The sequence below is a fragment of the Salmo salar genome, chromosome 06 (assembly GCF_965601325.2).
Source record: "Salmo salar chromosome 06, fSalSal1, whole genome shotgun sequence".
Classification (NCBI taxonomy): domain Eukaryota; kingdom Metazoa; phylum Chordata; class Actinopteri; order Salmoniformes; family Salmonidae; genus Salmo; species Salmo salar.
The window spans coordinates 25,253,525-25,267,835 of record NC_138296.1 but is presented as its reverse complement, the minus strand read 5'-3'; the positions used below and the strand labels follow the sequence as shown (position 1 = coordinate 25,267,835).

General features: G+C 40.6%; 2 protein-coding genes across 2 annotated transcripts; both read right to left on the bottom strand.

The window, feature by feature from the left end:
- Window positions 1–1,387: 1,387 nt before the first annotated feature.
- Window positions 1,388–5,977, bottom strand: LOC106606664 (parvalbumin, thymic CPV3). The gene is made up of 5 exons (XM_014203003.3): window positions 5,840–5,977; window positions 5,160–5,227; window positions 4,198–4,330; window positions 2,707–2,816; window positions 1,388–1,675 (listed from the first exon to the last, which is right to left on the bottom strand). The coding sequence occupies exons 2-5, from the start codon at window positions 5,218–5,220 to the stop codon at window positions 1,650–1,652; spliced, it is 330 nt and encodes a 109-aa protein (XP_014058478.1). The 5' UTR covers window positions 5,221–5,227; window positions 5,840–5,977; the 3' UTR covers window positions 1,388–1,649.
- A 5,164-nt stretch (window positions 5,978–11,141) lies between these two features.
- On the bottom strand, window positions 11,142–13,737 carry LOC100137051 (parvalbumin beta-like). The gene is given in 5 exon segments (NM_001123718.1): window positions 11,142–11,416; window positions 12,208–12,317; window positions 12,497–12,629; window positions 12,809–12,875; window positions 13,702–13,737. Coding segments are annotated over 4 exon segments (330 nt in total). The 5' UTR covers window positions 12,870–12,875; window positions 13,702–13,737; the 3' UTR covers window positions 11,142–11,390.
- Window positions 13,738–14,311: the final 574 nt, after the last annotated feature.

The window sequence follows — 14,311 nt, the reverse complement described above, 5'->3', positions numbered from 1 at the left end:
ATACAATTTTGGGCCAAATCCTAACAATTCAACACAAATCATGTATTGAGGTCAGGGGGAGATTGACGTGAATCCTGTGCACATACAGGGTCTTCAAGGATTCGGTCCTGTGTGCATTGCTCTCCTATCTGTGGCCCTATAAATCAAATCAAATCACATTGTATTGGTCACATACACATGGTTAGCAGATGTTATTGCGAGTGTAGCGAAATGCTTGTGCTTCTAGTTCCGACAGTGCAGCAATATCTAACATGTAATCTAACAATACCACAACAACTACCTAATACACACAAATATAAGTAAAGGGATGGAGTAAGAATATGTACATATAAATATATTGATGAGCAATGACTGAGCGGCATAGGCAAGAAGCGGTAGATGGTATAAAATACAGTATATACATATGAGATGAGTAATGCATATATACCATTCTATTACACTAAGTATGTCAGACAGCTTTATTACAAAGCTTAGGTCAGGTGTCACACGATCCTGCCATGGTGACCCTCAGGTGTCTATAAAGGTCACCTCCTCAGGTCCCCCCCAATCACACACACATTGTCCCACTTCTCCTCACATCCGATACCAACTTCTCTGTCAATCAACCCACTGCTGATTGTTGCTGAATTAGATAAGGTGAAGAAAAGCCTAAATGAAATGTTTTAGACAGGTGTCATGACTTTGCCCTGTTGGGTGAGGTTTATGACCCGTCAGACACGACACGGGTAAGGATGTTGCTCAGACTGCTTACCGAGAGGAACGATTTGCTGTGTGCAAGATTAAAATCAGTATGCGAATTTACATGTCAAAATGTTCCCACTGAGATTTTAACTTGGGAACCTACTTCCTAAGGATTCTCCCCAATTCTAGCGCCAGTCTGTTTGTGCTATCATACCAGGTCCGTGTCACTTACTGTGATGCCAAACCGTTTGGCTTGACAAGGACAGAAATGGGGTAGGCAACAGCACAAACAGATCTGGGACCAGGCTACCATAATTCCACCTGTGATTATACTGTCATTGGCTATTGTTACACTTTCTTCTTGAGACCCAATTCAATCTTATCTTTCAAGAGCATCTGTTATGCAGGAATTATGTTTTGTATAGATATAATGAAATGCTTTGAGACTGTGAACTTAAAATATTTAATATTAAGTATATTTTATATAAGTTCACAGTCTCAAGGAATTTCATTACTTCTGTACAAAACAAGAGCCACTGAGACTGAAACAACTCCTGCCGAGACTGTCCTAATATGGACACTGTACAGTACAATACCGTGCACACTGTCCAATAGGGTTATCACATTGTATGGCATATTATAGCAACACTGTGTGGCATTATTTCAGTACAATTCATATTTGAGTAAAAAGTCAATAACCAAGGAGGAGATTTTAGAATGCATTTTATTATTTTATTTTCTCAGTAATTTGGTAAGTGATACATTTTGGGCAATAATATAATGACCTGTCTAAAACATATGCAAAAAGCTAAAATAAAAATCGGTGAGTTGTAGATAGTCTGAACCGGAGGTTTGCAAAAAAAGAATAAATGTTTCCAAATAGATTGACAGATGTAAAACTAAAGTTATAAATCCTAGCGCTGGAGTGGGGCGCGGAGAAAGAGTTATGGAGGGTGTTGTACAGGTATTCAGGATAGGACCATGGCCTGGAACTCTGTGGGGAGAAAGGAAAGACAGGAAGATAAATAATTAGCCAGAACAAGAGAGAGAAAAGACACGTTAGGTTTGGCTCTGTGGTTTGGGACATAGTGACATCTCAACTAACTCAATGAATGAATTTGGGACATGGTGACATCTCAACTAACTCAATGAATGAATTTGGGACATGGTGACATCTCAACTAACTCAATGAATGAATTTGGGACATGGTGACATCTCAACTAACTCAATGAATGAATTTGGGACATAGTGACATCTCAACTAACTCAATGAATGAATTTGGGACATGGTGACATCTCAACTAACTCAATGAATGAATTTGGGACATGGTGACATCTCAACTAACTCAATGAATGAATTTGGGACATGGTGACATCTCAACTAACTCAATGAATGAATTTGGGACATGGTGACATCTCAACTAACTCAATGAATGAATTTGGGACATGGTGACATCTCAACTAACTCAATGAATGAATTTGGGACATAGTGACATCTCAACTAACTCAATGAATGAATTTGGGACATGGTGACATCTCAACGAACTCAATGAATGAATTTGGGACATAGTGACATCTCAACTAACTCAATGAATGAATTTGGGACATAGTGACATCTCAACTAACTCAATGAATGAATTTGGGACATAGTGACATCTCAACCAACCCAAGGAATCATTGCAGGATGCACATTTGAGAATAGTTTACCAAGATACTACACTATATATTGTAATTGAGACTGCAATTGACAGAGGAGGTTCAATGTAGAACTGTAAAAAGTATTTATATTACCCATTGGCAATTACCATTCTGTAATCTGCTTACTATCATAATGCAACCAGATTCAGACCTGTACAATCTCAACTGATTTGGTATCGAATGAGATCACTCCTTCAAACTTCCATCAACATAATCAAACATCACTCTCATCCACCTCTTCATCGCCATCATCAACAACAACAACATCATTGTGATCATCATCATCATTTTCATCATCATCATCACCAAACTAGTGTAAGATACACACCATCTGCTCCAATCATGCCGTCGCTGTCATCATCAGCAGCAGACATGAAGGCCTTGGTCTCTTTTTCAGTCAGGACACGGGCCCCGGGGTTGAACCTCTGGAGGAAGAATCTGAAATGCACACACACACACACACACACACCGAGACCACTAACATACCGTGCTTACTTTGACGGGGCTATTCTACACAGTTGCCATGACCGACAACTCACCACTCTACAGCAGAACCCTTCAGATATTGAGGAAGTAGTATTGTCTGGGTTACAAAGAAAAACCAATCAGACATTAATGATGAATGGACGAATGGATATTGTTTTATCCATATATCTTAGAAAACTATGGTGGTCACCCTTTTAAAAGACAATTTTAACCTCAGGATCTGGAAAAAATAACAAATAAAACAACTTTAGGAGTTGTAGAGGACATGCTTACTGAAAGCAGGCTTAATATGCCATCATTACAGTGCAAAAGGCTATGACCTATGACCCCCCAGGACTCATGAATGAACAAAATAATGACAATTGACCATCTCTTGATGAGGGCGCACTAGTAAAGATGTGCTAGTTTACAAAGCCTATCTTCAAGAAGTAGCCTGAGGCAGAACTGAGCAATTCCCGCTAGATGGGCCAGCTGCAAAGTCAAAATTGTCTATATTGTAAAAATGCATAAAAACAAATATTAGCTTTTAGGGCCTCCCGAGTGGCGCAGCGGTCTAAGGCACTGCATCGCCGTGCTAGCTGCATTACAACAGATCCTGGATCGATACCGGGCTGTGTCGACCCATGAGGGCGACGCACAATTGGCCCAGCGTCGTCCGGGTTAGGGGAAAGTTTGGCCGGTCGGGATGTCCTTGTCCCATCTCGCTCTAGCGACTACTGTGGCGGGCCGGGTGCATGCACGCTGACATGGTCGCCAGGTGTACGGTGTTTCCTCCGACACATTGGTGCGGCTGGCTTCCGGGTTAAGCGTGCATTGTGTCAAGAAACAGTGCGGCTTGGCGGGGTTGTGTTTCGGAGGATGCGCAACTCTTGACCTTTGCCTCTCCCGAGTCCGTACGGGAGTTGCAGCAATCGGACAAGACTTTAACTACCAATTGAATATGACGAAATTGGGGAGAAAAAGGGGTAAAAAAATTATAATAAAAATAATAATAATAATATATTTGCTTTTAGGCATTAGGGTTAGCAGTGTGGTAGGGTAAAGGTTAGAGTTAGGTTTAAAATCCGATTTTATGACTTTGTGGCTGTGCAAGCTAGTGACCACTGCAGAGCTGTCTCCAGAATAAGTTTCGTGACAAAAAACACTAACCTGTGCAAAATGACAGGTAGCCTAACATGTTTAGGGCCTACAGAGGATACATTTTGATATAGGCCTATGCGGCATCAAGAAGAATATATAGGCTATTTTCTTTAGGCCTAAATATTGTAGTAGAAAAAACACAACGATTGTAGTTTATCACTAACTAAAAGTCCAACAATTGTAGCCGACTCACTTGAGTTCCTCCTCCTCAATGAAGCCGCTGGCGTCGTTGTCCAGGATCCCGAAGACTTTCTTCACCTCCGCGGGACTCTTTTTGGTCAAGCCACACTGCTGGAAGAACTTCTTGCAGTTGAAGGAGTCCGGTGCTGATGGGGTAAGGATGACATGAGAAAAAATTAACAGCCGTGTTCGGCCTTAGCTCTGGTACAGGTCGTTAACGAGGAAGTGAGGGTAGGAAGTGGAGGTAGGGCTTGTGGAAGACGCGGACACTAACCCTAACCTTTACCCTTTTAGCCACCTATCCACCTATCTAGAATTCATTACATATCGTATGTTTTGCGAATTCGTAACATATTGTACATTTTGCAAGTTCGTAACATATTGCATGTTTTGCAAATTCGTAACATATAACACGAATTGCAATTAGTAACATATCATATGAAATAGTTGATGGACATCCAGAAATGAATGCATACAATACGAAACGGAACATATCACTCTAAATGGAGTCTCAGATTTACACACAGAATAATATGAAATGCTCTGAGACCAGGTTGCAGCTGATTCAAATAACCTACTAATCTGTTAAGTCTAGTCTAGTTCACTCATAGGCACATCACATTTTGATTTATTCAAAAACTCCACTTAAATTAAGACAATTGTTTGCATTATAATTCCTCCTGATACATTTAGGGACAAAAAACCTGACAGAGACCACTGCTATCTATTCTGTCCTAAATGCTTCTGGAGGGTTTCCTGTCACTTTCCGTAGCCCAAATGTGTTTCCTGTAAAATAGGCCTCATTTTGATCCACCTAAGTAGGCCTATACTTCTGTTTTTTGTTTGACATCAACAATGGACTACCTTATTTTACTTTATTTAGTATAGTGAATCTGCCCATAGCCTAGGCTACCACTAATGCGGTGAAGGAATCTAAATGAAGAAAGCAATAATGATATGAGTGGAAGATGATACCTTGGCAGTCCTTCATAGCAGCGTCTATTGCATCAGCGGAAAGGATAGATGAGAGCGACATTTTAATCCTGTCGAATGAACAAAAGTGGTGAATTATTAACACATTTAGTCAGGTAGGCTGAACAGCAATGCATGCTTCTTCTTTGAAGACAAGGCGTTGGTTTGACTGGTGCAGAATATTATAATTATTTGGATAGCATATTTGAAGCAGTTTCAGAGGCCTATAAAACATAGCCAATAATTGTGACACACATATAGCCTAAGGTCTATTGAATCAGCTCATGCACATAACAGTAGTGTTGACATAATTTCTCAGTAATTCCCCTGAGCCTATTGCTTGATCTGAGCTAGGTAGGCCTACTCCAAATACCACTACTGGCAAATTATCTTTAGTCTGCCCTTTGACTCATCTTGGTCGGAATCAATATACTGAAACCCTGTAAAATGTATTTGCTAAAACGGATAGCAAAGAATGAATTAGATACTTCCTTAAAAGAAAATATGGCACAACTTTGTCTAATACGTTGTTACCGCATCCTTTGTCTAAACATTAAAGCCAAGTCAACTTCTAATTATAAACACAAACGAAGCGAATGATAAAAAAAGACAACAGTCTGTATCCCTCAAAGTGGCACAGAATGACTCCGCTGAGTTCAGTTCAGAGCGCAAAGTCAACTTACCGCGTTGAGGTTCTTGCCCGGTCGTTGATCCAAAAGAGAGGAGTAAGGCTATGTGGTGACTGGTGTCCGTCAGAGACGATTTATATAGGTCTGATTGAGGTGACAATAGGGAATGCTTGAATTACCTGTCTGGGTATCAAATTTTAACTGCCCGCCCCTGATCAAATTTCTTCCCTAACTAATTAACCTTTACCCTTTATAACGCCCATGGGCAGGAGACTGACTACTGTGGACATCAGTAACGCCCTTGTAAATGGCAAATTAAGTCATCAGTGCATTATTCTATATCCCCTCCTCCCACACACACCTAACCCACTCCTCCTCCCCCTCTCCTTCCCTTCTCGAATTATAATACAGTACTATAGTACAAACATGTGCAGTCTCTCTTGCCCTGTTTATACCTGGTGCTAACATGCACCCTTTGTCCTGATCAAGTCCACATTCCGATTTTGGCCACATTTTTACACAGGACGATTAAAAGACAGGCACACATTATGTCTGGAAATCAATCAAGTATAAACAGATCTGCATGGTAAAATCATTGAAATCAGCATTGTACTGGCCTCTAAAATCATTGACAGGTAGCACCGTTGACTTATTGCATCAGTAAATAAATCCATATTATTTTGAAAGAATATCTGTCAAATAATTTGCATACAGGGAGGCACCAGCTAGTCTGTTCACAATGTGATCACAGTGGAGGGTAAGCTGGGTAAGGAAGAAGGGATAAGAGACCTTTATTAAAATGTGTAGACGCGACAACCTTTGATCAGATAGTTATTGGATCATATTGATCAGATCATGAAACTCACATGTTAGTGCAAGGTGTAATCAAGGCTAATCTCTGTCTGTCTGTCGGTCTCTCTCTCCCCCCCTCTCTCTCCATCTATATATATATATATCCTCTCTCTCTCCCTCTACAAGCAGTCCCAGAGCTGGTATTTGTGTCACACATACAGTATATTGTCCTCAGTGAAAAGGGTCATTCAGTGAGAAAGCAAACTGCATTCAGGGAGAAGTCAAGCTCCAATAAACCAGATTAAATTATAAAGTGTATAACTGGGTATGTGGGTATTGGATGTTGAAATCGTTGTGGAGGGATACAGTGTGGTCATTGTGTGGCATAGTAGCCCACAGCCCCCTGAGAATGAACCCTCTGGTCCAAATCCCCTGCAAATCTGTCAAAAAATTTGCCCTCATTTGGATTTAATCAGACCACATTTTTCATTCCCTGCTACTCTGTTGGACCCACCAGATGGGGTTAGATTATCCCCTCCAAATCTAATAATACTAAAGTCAACAGATACACACACATCAGGGGTTGTCTATCACGGAATGTCATCATGACGATTTATTTAACCTTCTCTCACACTATAGGCCGGACAGGAGTAAATATTGAACTATCATGGAACTGTCCAGCGTTCTGATTAAAAGACACAAGGTCACCCTGTTTTTCAATGTCCCACTTGATTCTGCATGATGTTGTAATGTCAATTAGGGTCCATACACACATGCACGCACACATAAACACACATAAGCACACATTTGCCTAAGGCATCTGTGTTGGAATAGAGTTTTGGGGAATGGAGAGAGAGAGAGTTCACCCAGGCCATCCCTCAGATATAAATGGTCACACTTCAGTATCATCACTGTAGCTGCTGGCGACCCATAGCGATAGGAGATCTAACAGAGTGATCCATTCAGAACAATGCTTATCTTTGCAATTCTTCACAGTGTTATTGAAGCAGTGAAATGAAATACTGCATTTGGGCAGCCTGTAAAATGTGACCGTTGGCAAAATGCCTATACCTTCAGAGGACAACCCTTAAACAATGTCAGTGTATGTGGAAGTAAACGGAGAGGTCTGCAGAGAGTGCATTAACCCTATCCCTGGGAGGATACCCTACTTCTGGACTGTGGAGAAGAGCTATTACTCATCATTGGACAAGGGGAAAGTTGAAGGTGTGCAACCTACATGTGGGCTCACTTCTCACTGTAAAGGTGTGCATGTGTTAGTGTTAGGGAGAGAGTGCACTGCATAGGATGTCAACCATGATACAGATGGCATCTGATTTGTGTCCTTTTAAATACGAAATCTGCATAAAACGAATTATTTATCAAGTTCATATCCTGTTATGATTCTCATCATAACAGGATATGTCTGACATTTAGCTTTGACGTGTTTAATGACAAGTGGCACCGCTCAACCAGAAATATGACACCCTTTGAGGTAGGGATATCGCTAAATATCCCTTATAGCCGGAGGCAGACAACAATCATAGACCAGCACCAGCTTGCAAGCAGTTCAATTCAGTGAATAACCGCGGCGCGCGCGCGTGGGGATTTATAGACTACAGTACTTGGCACCTGCCGACCACAGCTTCAGCAGCGGAAGCAGGCAGCGGTCGAGCGCATCACCTAGCGACCGCGCGAGCCCTACCCAGACCGCAGGCGTTAGTGTGTTGTGCAAAGTAGATGGGTAAAGGTCGCTTAAGGACAGGTCAAGTGAACCTTATTTAAACGTACCATGCATATGTAGGCTGAATATTCCAAGTAAAATGAACCTTTAGACTAAGTGTTCTAGCCCCACGGTTATATCATTTGCATGTATTGTACTTTTTGTGCATAAATTAATTGAATGACTGCTGAAATGATCGAGTGGGCGCTTAAAGAGTAGTTGTAGTAGTAGTAGGCTTGATCACTGATCCTTTAGGACGTATTAGGCTTGTATTTTCGCTGTTTAATATTGCTGTTTTATTCTGGTGTATATTTGGTGGGAGAGTTGGTGTGGATAGTGTGTAGGCTATATTCTGTGTTATCTCTCCGAAACATGTACGCATGAGGAGAAAACATTTCCCTTGGGACCACTTTATGGTCATTTTAATATAAACGTAGTTAATTGATTCAAGGTTTTTTAATTAAAATCATTAAACCTACTCCTGCAGGTCGCTCAGTCACAGACTGACCTTTCATATCAGATTTTCTGACTGGGCGCACAAACGAGAAATTGCGCGTCTAATGTCTCCATGTCCAATGTCCGAAACCTCTTTCTATGATTTGGGGCTCCAGCGGCAGATGCATCAGGGGAAACTCAATAGGCTCTCCCTGTCCCTGGTCGTATCTGAAAGAGAGACTGAGGAGGACACCGGATCGAGCGGTGCGCTTTACCGACAGGCGGTGATGTCATGCGCCATTCTGATACCTCATCGCCTATACGGTTACTGGCCGGTAATTTATTCATTTACATTTGCTAATTTTCCTTACAAGCTTACGTGCGGACATGGGTTGGCTGCAGGGGCAAGCCTTCTCATTGTCCCAGGGCGGGATAGTCGTAATTTGTTTTGGCTAATCCGGTGTCGAACAGAAACGGATTAGAGATGCTCCGTTGCCACGGAAGAAACGGTTGTGTGTTGCTTGTTAGGTTTAATCATATAGCAAATTGTGTAGACATATCATACGCAGTTCCAGATAATAGGCTAACTGCATTCATTCTCTGACTTCAGTGTATTATGATTACATTACATTTTGAACATGGTCCTGAAACTTCTGATCGCAGGGATTTCCGATAGCCGCTGTCCGTGGTGCTAAATCATATTTCTATGTTATTAGCGCTATTTTATGTTTGTTTGCACTGGCTTTTTCCTCGTGACAGTGTAACTATATCGCCAAATGTCCAATACCAAAAGACAATTACTAAATCAGACAGCTCTGCCTGACATGGTTATAGTAGCCTAAATCAATTGCAGTTAGTGTTCCCGTTTTGTGGGTGTATGGGTTTAAAAAGCTGCACGAGATGTTGTTTCATGGTTCGTTCTCCGTTTTAATGTGACTCTTCAAACATACATCATGGGCCGGTGTTATATAATATGCCTACTGATGGTTTGTCGGGATTGATGGTTTCTACGGTTGTGGCTAGATGGAGTACAGCTTCATCTAGTTGTAGCGTCGGGGATCACAGTTGTTGACAAGTAGCATTTTAGCTAAGCCTAACCCATACCCTTTAATGACGTTAATTCTCCTTACCTGATGCATTAATTATCTTAACCTGCTGCGTTAGTTCTCCTAACCTGCTACGCGAAGTCACTTCTTTCCGTAGTTGGGTTAGGTTTAGCTAAAACGTTACAGTTGTCAATGAATCATCAGTCCCGACAAACCATCAGAATCACAGTACCTGTTCAGGAGAGTGTAACATTACAGTTAACGTTCAGATAGAAATGGAACCTATCGAGGGAATCGTATCAGCTTTCATGATTATTATATTCATTATATTATATTTCACTACCCTGAATACACCTCAGTACGCACCTCTGGCTCTATTTAGGGGAAACGCTGCCTTGGGAAGATTACTCACTGTCTTTGGGTTTGCCACCATCTAGTGGACTCATAACGCCGACGCATGGACTTTACTCCCATGTGGGGCTGCTAAGTAATGTCAGTAGGTCAACTGTAAAACCGCACATCAAGCCATAGAGACGATTTATACATACATTTGATTGACTAAAAACATTATAAAACATATTGAAGTATGTGTTTTGTCCATATATACTGTATGTATGCAGACTCTAAGGCAATGTTTCCTAACCTTTTTCGGTTAATGTACCACCAACTGAATTTAGCTCTGCCCGTAGAACCCCTGGAGTACCCCCTCATGTGCATTTTTCCAGTAGGCCTATGGTCTCATGAGTCTTCTCAAGTACCCCCTGCAGATAGGCCATGTACCCCCAGGGGCCCTAGTACCCCAGGGGCCCTAGTACCCCTGGTTGGGACCCACTGCTCTACGGTACTGTATCAAACATAATTGGGATCACTTGAACCCCCAATCCTTGTCTCTAGTCTAGGATAGGATGTCAATTATGGATGAATCTATTGTTTAAGTAGAACATTACCTATTTTCATATGAGGGTGGAAAAACTAAATTGGTACTTGGCCTTGCTGTTCTTTATTTTATTGACTTTCATTGTCCTTCTCTCTCGCTCTCTCTCTGTCTCTCTCTCGCTGTCTTTCTCTCGCTCTCTCTTTCTCTCTCTCACACCTCGGTTTGTGTGTGCCTGTGCGTCTTTGTGCGTAATCTTGTACTTGCACAATGATCATCCTGTTTTTTTTATCAGCAAAACATGACAAATAGACTATGTGTCATGAATTATTATGTATAATTTATATCGAATAAAATAGCAGGCGTTTTCTCAATTACGGTTCATATAAACCGGTTCCTTTTATGGGTGTGAAGTTAAACTAATGGCATCTGAACTCAGATAAACACATTTGATTAATTAAATAGGAAATAATACAAAGACCTTTTATTCCAAAAGAATATTGATTATTTTTTATCTATCGTCCTTTCCTGAAAAGTGCATCATAGATTTTACAGTAAGCAAAATTCATATCAGACATGAACACATCCGCGCTACATTCACAATCATCATTTTGGACAGTGTGCCGCACAGGAGGAAACTTCTTGCAAGCAAATGTATAAAAAGTATTTATATTCAGATGAAATGGGGAGGTCTTGGGCAATATTGTTCCTTCAGGTGAGTTCTTGGTCAGTTGCTCTTTATTGCTTAACCAATACAGCGAACTCTGCAAAAGAAAAATACAAACATTAACACTTTCCAGTGTCTTATAACATTAATTTACTTTATTATCTTAGGCCTTAATATAGATTGACACCAGATCATAAACATCGTTATTAATATTCAAGCAGTGGTGGAAAAAGTACCCAATTGTCATACTTGAGTAAAAGTACAGATACCTTAATAGAAAGTTACTCAAGTAAAAGGGAAAGTCACCCAGTAAAAAACTACTTGAGTAAAAGTCTAAAAGTATTTGGTTCTAAATATACTTAAGTATCAAAAGTAAATGGAATTTGTAAAATATACTTAAGTACCAAAAGTAAAAGTATAAATAATTTCAAATTCCTTATATTAAGCAAAGCAGATGGTACCATTTTCTTGTATTTAAAATGTACAGATAGCCAGGGGTACACTCCAACACTCAGACATCAATTTTACAAAAGATGAATTTGTGTTTAGTGAGTCTGCCAGATCAGAGGCAGTAGTGATGACCATGTGTTCTCTTGATAAGTGCATAAATTGGACAATTTTCCTGTCCTGCTAAGCACTCAACATGTAACGAGTACTTTTGGGTGTTAAGGAAAATATATGGAGTAAAAAGTACATTATTGTCTTTAGGAATGTAGTGAAGTAAAAGTGAAAGTAGTCTAAAATATAAATAGTAAAGTAAAGTACAGATAACCCCAAAAAACGACTTAAATAGTACTTTAAAGTAGTTTTACTTAAGTACTTTACACCACTGTATGCAAGTGACATTGGTTAACGCATTGATTAACCCGTGTATGCTACGTTTCGTACCATCAATTCCAATCATGCCATCACCATCGGCATCACCAGCCTTGAGGAAAGCCTTTGTCTCTGCATCGGTAAGTTCCCTGGCCTTGGGGCAAAAGTTCTGAAGGAACAGCCTGGAGAAAGAGACACAAATATTAGTTTAGTTTCATTTGAATATACGCAGGCCAATGCACCGATGCACACCGACTTTTAGAATGCATGCGCACGGATACAATTGAATAAAGTGGACAGACTCCTGCATTGATTTCATCAATTGTCTGTTAGTTGTACTGTAATGGTGCATGGCTCTTACTTCAGCTCCTCCACCTCAATAAAGCCACTTGCATCCTGGTCAATGACCTTGAAAGCCTTCTTGACGTCGTCGGCGGACTTCGAGGCAAAGCCAATCGTGTGGAAGAAGGTCTTGAAGTTGAAGGTGTCGGCGGCTGTAACGCAAATATGAAGGATATATGTCTACTGTGTAACCTGCAAGTAACACACAATGCAACTACAGCCTAGAGAGGTAATCTTGTGTTCATATTGCTAATTTCACATTTATCATACAACATAATTGGGTTGAAATGGCTTTTTAGGTGGAGGGGGAAGTAAACAAAATAGGGCCTACCTTTGCATGCTTCCAATGCGGTTTTGATGTCAGCCTCCTTGCACAGATGGGCACAGGCCATTTTGAGCTGAATGTTGAAAAAAGGGATAAATTGTTACTTTAATACAACTTTGATTTAGCATGTCAACGTTCGGTATTGAGCATTGCATTTACTCTACAACATGTTTTGAGAGGTTATTACCAGGTAAGTACTAAACTATTATTATATTGTGCAATACCAGGGCACAAAAATAATGATAAAAAATATGAACAAATCACCAAACACTCAGACTTTCTACCAAACAAAATTTCAGCACGACTCAACCCATCTTATTTCATTTAAAATAGATCATCCACTTCATTACGCAGGATGTCAAACAAATATTTCAAACCGACCAGCCACTGTTTACCAGCATTTGGCTGATGGTCGTTTGATAATAGCAGAGCCCCTTTCACCATCCGTGTGATTATAACGCAATGAGATCAAATCAAATGTGTCAAGCTGCCATCAAATGTGGCAGTCTCAACCACTGGGTGTAATTTGGGAATTCATATCAAATCCAATTGAAACATTTTTAGTGGTTCCCAAAAGGAAAGCCCTGATAATTAAGGCAGCCCACTGCACATGTGGGTATTTGATAAAGATGTTGATGTTGCATTCCAAACGTTCCATCTGAGAAACTGATTTGCAATTGTCCAAATCCGTCCCGCTCCGGGGTGCGTCCAAATAAAGCCCAAAAATACAGAAACAAAATCTCAGCCTTTGGGTGTTTTGGATGACACAACGGCTTGCAGTCCCACGTAAATTGTAAAGTGCGCATATGATAAAATGTACAGCAAAAGGATGCTGGATGCTGTCGCACTTTTCTGGATCCTGGGTTCCTGTACTTTCTTCGCACCGCACTGAAACTCACCTCTGATGTCTTTGGTGAACGGTTGATAGAGAAGACTTCAGGCGACTGCAGCGAGTGATGTTCCCATCGATACTTCTGACCTTATATACTTTCACTCAACCGAAATTGGAGGCATAATGTAACCGACACCGGAGGGGGTGGGGGGATTGTCCACTGGCAAGAGATCCGATCTATTTTAAGTTTCATAAATGAAGATGCTTAAAAGGTGCGTTTGAAAAAAGTCCATAATATCCCCCATTGCTAAGAATATGTTCTGCTGAGTGATAGGGATGGAATCGACGGTTGCTAAAAAGATTTTGACCGTTTATATTGAGAGGCCGTGTAGCCTATGGATATCACCGAGGTCATTGGTAAGGTTTCTAAGGAGGGTTGTAGTCTTCATGTAATATGCATGCATATGCTGGACTTGAGAGGTCTGTTTAAAACGATTTTGTGTTACTCTGAATGTCTTTGAAAGAGTTTCCAGTCATTCATTGCATTAAGGTGAAGTATTGGATGTGCGTAAACCGTGTTGGTTTAGAGAAAATATGATGCTTTTATGATTTAATATTTTCATATTATAAGATATGAGGCTACACTAAACTTGTAATATTTTACATGAGAGCAATTT